This window comes from Saccopteryx leptura, chromosome 5 (assembly GCF_036850995.1).
Source record: "Saccopteryx leptura isolate mSacLep1 chromosome 5, mSacLep1_pri_phased_curated, whole genome shotgun sequence".
Classification (NCBI taxonomy): Eukaryota; Metazoa; Chordata; class Mammalia; order Chiroptera; family Emballonuridae; genus Saccopteryx; species Saccopteryx leptura.
The window spans coordinates 141778771-141789084 of record NC_089507.1 but is presented as its reverse complement, the minus strand read 5'-3'; the positions used below and the strand labels follow the sequence as shown (position 1 = coordinate 141789084).

The 10314-nt window shown below is 56.1% G+C and overlaps 1 protein-coding gene across 5 annotated transcripts in view; it reads right to left on the bottom strand.

Annotated features, from left to right (window-relative positions):
* Nucleotides 1-642: 642 nt before the first annotated feature.
* Nucleotides 643-10314, bottom strand: part of DPP6 (dipeptidyl peptidase like 6) — a 573115-nt gene continuing 563443 nt past the window's right edge. For all 5 annotated transcript variants that reach the window (XM_066385521.1, XM_066385524.1, XM_066385520.1 and 2 more), the window contains exons 21-26: nt 8483-8537; nt 5651-5762; nt 4083-4141; nt 3276-3348; nt 3093-3166; nt 643-1296 (exon numbers count right to left, since the gene is read on the bottom strand). In XM_066385521.1, coding sequence (XP_066241618.1) covers nt 1147-1296; nt 3093-3166; nt 3276-3348; nt 4083-4141; nt 5651-5762; nt 8483-8537 — 523 coding nt within the window. In that variant the 3' untranslated portion in view covers nt 643-1146. The remainder of the gene's footprint in view (nt 1297-3092; nt 3167-3275; nt 3349-4082; nt 4142-5650; nt 5763-8482; nt 8538-10314) is intronic.

Sequence of the window (10314 nt, the reverse complement as noted above, 5' to 3'; positions counted from 1 at the left end):
ACGGGGGCCGTGGGAGGGGACGGGGACATAGCGGGACACCTGGCACACACACCCGGCTTTATATACTACAAAATGAGGTGCCCATGGGCCCTGAGGCCCCCGTTCCCCGGGCACATGTGAGAGACCTTGGGTGGAGTCGACACTTGGTCATTTTTTTTTAACCAAATGGCATCTGAACAGACTGGACAACTCATCCAGGGTGGACAAGGGCAGGGTTCAGGACAGCAGTAAAGGGACAGTGAGAATCTAAGCCGAACCCTAACGCAGCTGGGTGGGAGGGAGCTTTTATTGACGTGTGCCCCTGTCTCAGTAAGTAGTATTGGAATTTTTCTCTCCTCCCTGTTTTTAAAGCATCTCCCTGAAGCTTCACCCCGACCTCGAGGCGACAAGGCGGGGCAGTCACTTCCCATCTGTTTCTGCAAACCGGGGCCAAGCCAACACACCGACGGAAGGAAACAAAGCAAGAACCAAAGGAGAAGGAACAGAAAACAGCACAGAAAATCACCCCCGTGACCGCGGGCAGTGTCAGGTAAAAACCATAGAAAAATACGAATTAATCCCATAAGGGTAACCATGACCACAGCCCTGCAGGGAGGCTCGGTCCGGCCTCTCGCCATGGTGTGTCCCCCCCCCCCCCCCCCCCCCGGTGACAGAAAGGAGCAAGCCAACCTAGGAAGAAGTACTGTTAAAACAATTGTGCTACAGTTGTTTCCATGGCGTGGTTATATCAGACGAGAGGGGAGGCTGCCGGCGTGTGTGTGTGTGTGTGTGTGTGTGTGTGGGGAACACAACACTCCAGACAGGATGGGTCCCAAACGGTGCAGCACAACAGCCTCGACCCTGCTGTCCCTCCTCTGTTCCCCCAGGCGAGGAAATGCACCTGCAGCTCTGTGGCCAGCGGGAGGCATGCTGTGATGGCCCCGGGCTCCCTGGACAGACGCCCTCAGCAGCAATGAGGCATCTCTACCCGGGGAAGGAGCTGGTTTTCCGAAGCAGAACTGCCCTCAGGACCCAAGACACACACATGCTATGGAACAGGGACACCCCGTCCCCCCACCCCAGTGCTGGCAGGAGAGGGGGGCGGGGTTCCCAATCCCACGCCGCCGGTCCAGGGAGAGCCACGCTGCGCTGGAGGCGGCTGGGAGCTCAGTCCTCCTCCTCCTCCTCCTCCTTGGCCGTGGCCGCTGGGAGTTTGTCGTGAACCCTGAAGCATTCTACGAAGAAGTTAATGAGGGCACGGTGCAGGTGCTGCCTGAGGGGGGCGCTGTGGAAGTAATGGCTGTCGTCCGGGTAGATCTGCAAGGAGGGCGAGAGGCAGCAGGGTGCACGTGAGAGGCACAGCTGGGCACTGCACAGATCCGAGGGCCCCTGCCCAGTGAAGCTCCTAGCTTATGCAAGGGCCTCTCCCTCCTGCAGGCTCAACCAGCATAGGGGGGCACCTGACCTTGCATAAGGAGACACTCTGCGGTCTTGAATCTGCACCACGCACACGCACGAACCCGAGTCAGCAGGGACCACGGCTGTGTGCTCTCTAACCAGCGTGTGGAAAACTTCCCATGTTCCTGGGCCACCATCTGCCTTGGCATCCTGGCTGACTCCCCCGTGTGGCTGCGGACAGGTAAGGGTCCAGCTGTGCCAAGTGGAGGTGACCAGCATGGTAGATAGAATCTAGCTGGTCACGTTCGGTAGGACTTCAACGCTCCAGTCCCCGGGCAGTGCCGACTGGTCTATCGCCAAATGGAATGACATCTGTATGCTGGGGAGGGGTGGCACTGCAGCGTGTTCCCAGCTAGATTCAAGGCCAAGTGTAAGGGACCCCGAGTCCCCATTCTTCCCCCCAACACCTGGCTGCCTGCTGCGTTTTGAATTGTTTCTTCCTCTTATGTCTGTGAAGAATGGCAGTCACTTGAGAGTAGTCAGTGAAGGCATTGAGCTATTATACGTACGTTCAACTTCAAATAGTCCGAGAGGACTGTATTAGGAACAACAGAAAAGCAGTGAGGAAGTATGTCTCCTCCTGCCCCGGAGTGGATGACTGTTACAAATTCACTGAGTAGCCGCTGCAGTGTTTTTCAACTGCCAGTCTGGTTTCTGGGTCTAGAATCTTCATCCGACATCAGTATGGTTAACACTTTTGTGGACCAGTGGTTGGAAAACACTGAGCTAAGGTGTTCCTGTACAGGCAGGTGTGGCCTTGCACGTGGGTTCCTTTCGTTGACCCAGGTGGGGTCTGAGGCACGTGCTACTTAGGCACCTTGCTAAGGTAACAGCCTCTAGGTAGGGGCATGGTCCATGTCAGCTTGGAGAGCCCCCCCTTTCCGCCTGCCCTGGGCACATCCTATGCGCCCAAGGCCATGGCAGGTGTGGAGTCTGTTACAATCTGTACATCTCAGGAGGAGGCACACACATGTGACATGAACTGAGTCCTTCCTTCTGAATCAGCACCCAAACCAGACCCCTGAGCCAGGAACGTTCCCAGCCGGCCCAGTTCACACACCACCTTCCCCGGGACAGCGACGCAGGGAGCGGGGGGGGGGGGGGGGGGGGGTTCACTGCCAGGCGCTCTCTGAGGGACAGGGAGGTAAGGAAATCTTCCATCTGTCGGGGCCATCCCTGCATTACCAAAGGAACCAGGAAGGAGGTGGGAGAAGTGTCTAGAATGTCACTGTGCATCATGGGAAAGAGCCTGACTTGGGGAGGGAGGGTTTCTAACGGCTGCTTAGCCACAGGTCCCTCTGGAGCACCTGGCTGGTAGTACCTAGTGACCATGTGCGGCTGTCCAGAGGGTGGGTGAGGGGAGGCTCGCGACCCACCAACTCTGCTCTCCTCATCTGCACACCCCAGGTATCCCACGACCTCGCGCTGGGTGGCATGGCTGCTGGTTGGCCCTGCCTATTGCACAGGGCAGAGGGGACAGTGGGTGGGGGGAGGTCTGAAGGCTTTAAACATCATATAAATTGTAGAAAAATAAGCCCATGCTGATTTGCCGCCCGTGTGCGCTGGCCCACGCCGCCCGACAGCCATGCACAGGTGGGTCGGCAGCAGAGCCGGACGGGCCTGCACCCCAGTCAGAGGCGCAGGGCGGGCTGTACCTGTAAACTGTAGTTGGCTTTCCCCTTGATGAGCTGTGTGATGAGTTCTGCTGTGTGTTGGAAATGGATTTTTTCTGTTAGAAAAAGAAAAAAAAAAAAAGAGGGAAGTGTCCAAACCCGTCACGCTGTATCTGTGTGTGGCTCTCACCGGATTCCTGGGGAGCCCCTGTCCTCGGTCCTCACCATCAGCAGTTGCGTGAATGATCAGAAACTGCTGTCCTTCCAGGGCCGACACCCGATGGGCCACCTTGGTCATCTGCATGCAGGGACACAGAGAGTTAGTGGTCGCATGGAGGGGAGGGGCAGGGCATGAGTCGGGGGGACCCCTGAGAATTAAGGGTGGAATGCAGGAGAACTGGGGCTTCCTGCCTGCGACAAGCACATGGCAGGTCTTGGGAGCCTTGGCCTTCCTCCCGTGAACCCCTTGATGAAGAGGAGGGGGTGGGGACAGGAATGAAGAAAGCTGGCCTCAGGAGATGACATCCTGGCTCAACAGTTTCTTCGTCCTAGACAAAGTTTGAGCCTTAGAGCCCGAGGCCCTGACCTGTCCCACGACTCTGGCCTTCTTGCTGGGCCCAGACGAAGAAGGGCTGTGTGCGACGTCCACGCCGAGTCACCAGCTGGCTGTGACTTAGCGGGAAGCATCACAGGAGTTCTCTGTTCCCTGAGAGACAGCTTAGCCTCCCACAGCAGAACCAGCCGTGGGTCCAGGGGAGCCAGGAGGCATCTACGCCCAACATCTAAGGACCATGGAACAGACTCCTCCATCCAAAGACGTGCCCACTTTCTCCCTTGTTCCCCAAGTTCTGGAACGGGAAAGGACCCCAACCCAAGGGGGTCCCAGTCCCCTCCACTCACAGAACAGTAGCAGGGGGACCGGAAGGTGTTCCTGACGGGGAGGGAGTGTGGGTTGAACCAGAGGTAGGAGGGGAGGGAGAGAGAACTCTGAGAGGAGGCAGCCGGCTTCATGGAACTCTGTCCCAAACCTACCTCATACGCTCGGTTGTCTAGTCCATGGAGGCCCAAGTATCTCTCAGAGAATGCAGACGCTGGGCAGAAGCAGAGGAAGAGAGTCACCCCACCTGTGCAGAGCCCGGACTCGGGGACGCCCTGGGATGGGGTGGGGCGGGCTCACTTCCCCTTGCCCGGCAAACATTTGTCTTTAAAAAAAAACCAAACTCCACCTGTCTGGTCTTGACACGGAAAGAAGAGGGTACCACAGTAAGCTTCAAACAGGTTAGTGTTGGGGACTCTTGTTTCAGGCAGAAAGGTGAAACAGTAATTAAGCAAAACATACTTTGAATCTTAGACTGGCTACCCCACTGCCTTCCACCAGGTGGGAGAGAACAGAGGCGGAGCAAATTCCCACTAGGACTTATCCCGTTCTAAAGTCTCTGCACATCTCCCTGGCACCCTGCACCCTGCCCAAGTCCTGCGTGGGGCTCTGAGGGCTGCCCGCCAGCCAAGTGCTCCGGAGCGTGTCCACGGGTTTCGGGGATGCCCTCGGTCGAGTAGCGGGGGCAGTGTCCCGCCTGGGGCTCGGGAACAAGTCAGGTGCGGGAAGGCAGCATTTAACGTGCACTCAAATCAGGCAGATTTTGAAATGGCGTGATGAACAAAATTAAGAAAGACTGAGTTTTAAAAATGTAAAATATGCTCCACGTATTCCTGTGGGAGAACTAATTTAAATAATTAAAAATTTTGCGAGTTCTCGGAGAAGTTGAAATTCGCATTGGCGCCCTTTGTGAAGGTTAGCACAGTGAGCCTTCTGGCTGCAGGACGCCAGTGATCCCTGGGTCCCTCTGGGGTCCACTGGTGTGGAGATGGGGCACATGGGAGCTTTTAAAAAAGGGGGTTCATGTCATAAAGCTGTTCACATCCGAGAAAAAGGCTGCCCGTCCAGAGGGAGGACAGTGACAAGAGCCACCTTTGTGCCCAGGCAGCGGTCTGGTCCCCACACCTGGGAGGGTTATGTCCGTCTGGTCACTGCAGCAAGTTATGCTGACACTTGACCCTGGTCTCACACCTGCCGGTGAGAGAGCTACTCTCTCCAAGGACAGGTGCTGACCATACCTGCACGGCCCTGAGGAAAGCAGGTGGAGGGCAGAGAGGAGCTGAGTCCTCAGGTCTGCACCCGCTTACACCCCAGAGCACCTCTCGTCTGCCCACCAGACCCCCCGGGACACAGCCCATGCGGGGCTCCTGTCCAGAGGCTGGGAGCCGAGAGGCAGGGCAGCCCTGGGGGGTTCTAGGACAGCTCCTTCCCTCTGGCTGATGCCTCAGGATTTCCCATGCCCACTGCGGAGGCAGAACCATTGGCTGAGTCCTTACTCTGGTCACGTGTGCTGGGACTTGGTTTATGGGCACTTGGAGGAGTGGCTTGAAGGCCCCCCCCCCCAGGTTCTCTCTCTGAGCTCCACCTGAGAACCTTACAACCCCACGTAGTTTATCAACTGTGGGTTCCTGAGGTGGGGGTGGGCAGGTGGGGATGCAGTTGAAGGGAAGGCTGTGGGGTCTCCGGGGGCTTGGCTGTGTGTGTGGTCAGGAGCATTGTTTACCGTAGAGCTTGAAGTCTGTTATTGGAGAGAGAGCAGAGCCGCAGGTGAAAATCTGACCCTGGTTCTCCACCTTCGCTGGGAGGATGTAAGTGCTCAGGTACCCTCCGTAGTCCTGGAGGGGAGAGGGGGAAGACAGACAGACAGACGGCTCAGTGGGTGTGTCAACAATTCCGCCAGTGAAATAGTCTCAGGCATAGTGGCCTCTAGGGCCATGTTTTTCATGTAGCTGCTTAAAAAAAAAATCAGCTTCAAAAATTTTAAGGGAGGGTAAACAATGAAAACTAAATAACTGCCCAACTAAGTCACCTGAGGCAAGACTGGCCCACTGGGGGGCAGTTTCCAGGGATACTAGGGCGACAGGTGAGAGTGAGTAGGAAGATTGGGGAGTGCTGTGTGGGCGCAGGGCTGTGACCAAGTCCCTCCCAACAGCACCTGTTTCTGGCCGACTCCCTGCTACAGGCAAAGCCAGTCCATTTTGTATGATTCTGTGGGACTCGGACAGAGGGCCAACCAGCACCCAGCGTTCAAGGGCTGGCTGTGAGCCCTGGCCGGTTGGCTCAGTGGCAGAGCATCAGCCCCTGTGTGGAAGTCCTGGGTTCGATTCCCGGTCAGGGCACACAAGAGGCGCGCCCATCTGCTTCTCCACCCCCCCCCCCCTCCTTCCTCTCTGTCTCTCTCTCTTCCCCTCTTGCAGCCAAGGCTCCATTGTAGCAAAGTTGGCCCGGGGTGCTGAGGATGGCTCTATGGCCTCTGCCTCAGGCACTAGAACAGGGGTCAGGAACCTATGGCTTGAGAGCCAGACGTGGCTCTTTTGATGGCTGCATCTGGCTCGCAGACAAATCTTTTATAAAAAAATAACATTAAAAATATAAAACATTCTTATGTATTACAATTTGTTCATTTCCTATCACTCATGTCCATGGTTGCGGGTGGCTGGAGGCAATCACAGCTGTCCTCCGGGACAACACCAAATTTTTATTGGATAATGCGTAATGTACACGTGTTGTTGTATGGCTCTCACAGAATTACATTTTAAAATATGTAGCGTTCTTGGCTCTCTCAGCCAAAAAGTTTCCCGACCCCTGCACTAGAATGACTCTGGTTGCAGTGGAGCATTGCCCCCTGGTGGGCATGCTTTGTGGATCCCGGTCGGGTGCATGTGGGAGTCTGTCTCTCTGCCTCCCTGCTTCTCACTTTAGGAAAAAAAAAAAAAAAAAAAGGGCTGGCTGGGATGACCAGTTCAGGGGCCGCGATGACACAGACACCCATGTATTATGGTCCATCCACAGGAATTCCTTAAATTCCTATATTGCCCTTCCTTGGGGCTGACACGCAGTTCCCACTTCAATGTGGGCCTCCCAGAGAGATCAAAGACTGACGCCCTCACCTGTCTTGGGTGCCTTCGAATGTCCTTGGTCCACGTATGCTGTGGTCTGCCAAAGGGTGGTCTTTTGACGAGCAAAGGTGGGCAGGGGGAGTAAAGGCTCAAGGGAGCCGGGCTATGGGGGAGACTGTTCTAGGTGTGAGTGTGTGTGAGCGTGTGCTTGTTCGGGGGCCGAGAACCCCATACCTGCTGGGCACTAGGTACGAAGCCCATGCTAACTCACCGCACAATTGTGTGTGACCTACATGTTTAACCCTGTCATGTCATCATGGTATTCTTTCCACAGAACTGGACTATTTTGTTCTAATGACAATAAAAAAGTCTCTGTGGTTTCTGCAAAATACTATTTCTCGTCGCTGGAACCTACACATCCTCACAAGTTGTTTTGCAGTCTAGTTTCTGTAAAGGGATATTCAGACAACACCAAGGGCAGGTGAGACCGTGGGCCAGCAGGAGCCCTCACCTAGCATCGTGGGGAGCCACAGACCAGGGGGGCACTCGGGAATGCAGCCTGGTGGCTTCCTACAACATATGCTGTCACCACAAACATGACCCAGCATTGTGCTCCTTGGTGTGTGCCCAAAGGGGCTGAAAACTTAGATCTCCACAAACACCTGTGCAGAGATGTTTACAGCAGCTTCCAGTCAGAACTGCTTAAACTTGAAGGTGACCAAGATGCCCATCAGCAGGTAATGGATAAATACATGGTGGTCCATCCAGGTAATGGGGTTTATCACTCAGCACCAAAAAGAAATGAGCAAAAAAGAAAAGACTGGGGCTGCCGCCCAGGGAGAGGGCCAGATGGCAAGGACTACCCAGGGCCCGACCCCAGCTATGCGGCGGTCTGGACGGGGCACCACTGTGTAGACAGCACGAAGGTCTGCTTCCTGGAGGAGGGGTGAGGAGAGATGAGGGGTGCTTGCAGCTCCTCTGGACAATACTCTACTGATGGACAGGTGTCATTATACATCACTCCCGACCCACCGAGTGACCACCACTAGGAGCAAGCCCTCACACCAACTGTGGACACAGGGTGATTACATGTTGGCTTAGGTTCCATTTGTAACACATGCACCATTGGTGGGGGTGCGGAGAGTGGGGGAGACTATGCATGGGGGGGTGCAGCAGGGGGAAACCTCTACCTTCCAAATCTCAGCTTAGCTGTGACCCCAGAACTGCTTCCCAATGTCAAGTCCATCAAATAGACTTGTGCCAGAGAACCCCATGGCCTACCAGGGCTCAGATGAGGGCCACGGCTCTCAAGGCACCAGGAGAGGGGTCCCCGCCCCACCCTTTCTCTTGCTCTGAAGAAAACAGCTGTTTGCGCGTCGCCAGACCACAGACGACACCCCCAAGGAACCGGGATCAAGCCTGGGTGACGGACCACACAGCTACGGTCTTGAACGGGGCGGGGAGTGTGATCAGGCAGACAAGACGGCGCGGCTCACCTTCCCAAACACGGCCACGCGTGTCTTGTCGATGAATGGCTCTCTTAGCATCGTCCTGCAAAGCCCAAGCAGAGGGATTTAGCTTGCAGCACAGGCTTGTCTGTTCCCTGGGGCAGGGCTGTCTCCCCAGAAGTCAGGAGAGTGAGGACCGCTATTTAAGCCAAGGAAATACCGGAATTCTGACCTATTTCCTGCGTAAATCCAGTAGGTGCCTAGGCATCTCTGCCCATGCACATGAAAACTCCAGGCCGCCTGTGTGGAGGCTCCAAAGGGCATCACAGTGCAGAAAGCTCACCTACTAGAACTGTGAGTGCAGAGCAGCTCTGGCATCCCTGGTCTCTGTCCTCATGTTGTCACCGCCCTCACTTAAACCACGTGACTCCCAACCACCCCAGACACTGGGAAGATGCTCTGGTTCTGTGTAGCAGGGCTCGGAGTAAGGCAGCTGAGCTCTCACCCTACCTGAGCTGTCCTTTGCTCCCAAATCCTGAGATGGGATCCCTGGTCTCATGCATGTCGGGTGGCAGATCACCCTGCCGTGTCCGCTGCTCCCCCAATGACCAATTGTGTTTCCTGCCCCATCCTGGTCTGCCGGCCCCTCCTGCTCCAACACGGCTCGCCCACCCTGGGCCCTGCATGACCCCCGACTTTGCTCACAACGTGTGCTGTCTGAAGCGTGTGGCTCCCACTTCCCGCCTGGACAATCCCTGCCCGCCCTCGGGGGTGAGGTCTCGGTCCCGCAAGGGCCTGTCCACGAAGCTGCTTGCTCTGCAACCCGTGCTAGGACCCCTCGTGTGGCTGTGGGCTGAGCCCACACCATCCGTTCACATGACCGTCCCCTTCCCGTACACAGTGGCTTGGCCGGGGAGGGGAGGAGACTTTGCGCATGTCACCTGCATGGAAAGTGCCACCCCGAGCCCCAGGATGACGGGGATGTGAATGCGTCAGAGCTTCAGGGAGCTGGCCTCATGGTGCCTTAAACTGATAAAGGGACGATCTCTCCTTCTCTGATGAATGGAAATAGCAACCCAGGTCCTAAGCAGAACTGCGGGGAGTTTTCCTGGGTTTGAACTGTTAGGGCCTCGGTTCCCTAAGAGCCTGCATGTTACGATGGCGGACGTCCTGCGAAGGACACGTATTCTCTTGTTCTCATAAGCTGCAGCGGCCTTACGACCAGCCCTGTCGATTGTTTTCCCAGAACAGGTTCTGCCTTGTTTGCAAACAGATGGTGGATCAATTCCCTATTTTTAGAAAACACTGCAAATGAGAAATAGCCTGTTGCCCACTTGTCCCTGAGCTCAGGGGAGAGCAGCGAGACACAGTTAAGTGGTTGAAGGACGCTGTGCCCTTTGGTGACCAGAGAGGCCTCTGTGCTCCACAGGGATGGGTCAGACCAGGGTGAGCAAGGTCAGGAGAAAGCAGTGGGCGGGTGGAAAGGCACGGAGGAGGTGGGATGGCGAGGTCGGAAGACCGCCACCATCTCTGCAGAGCAAGCCCCACATGTGAGTCCCCCCCATCACTGCCAAGCACAGTCTGAGACCCTTCCATCATGGACGCTGTTGGTTGCTGACCCAGTGTCCACCTGCTCATCCTCCTGCCCAACAGAGCCCCAGGGTGCTTGCCCACACACCACTGGCAGGTTCTGGAGTTTGGAGCCGTGCTGGGTGCTTCTGGGCTGCTCCTCCCTTCATTTCTGGAAGTCTATGTAAGTGGTTCCCTGCTCCAGCTGCTGGCGGGGGAATGAAGGAGTATGCAATGACCAGTTCCTGGCAGCCATTCTGTGTACATGAGGACAGTCAGCCCAGGATGAGGCCTCTGTGGTTGGCTGAGTG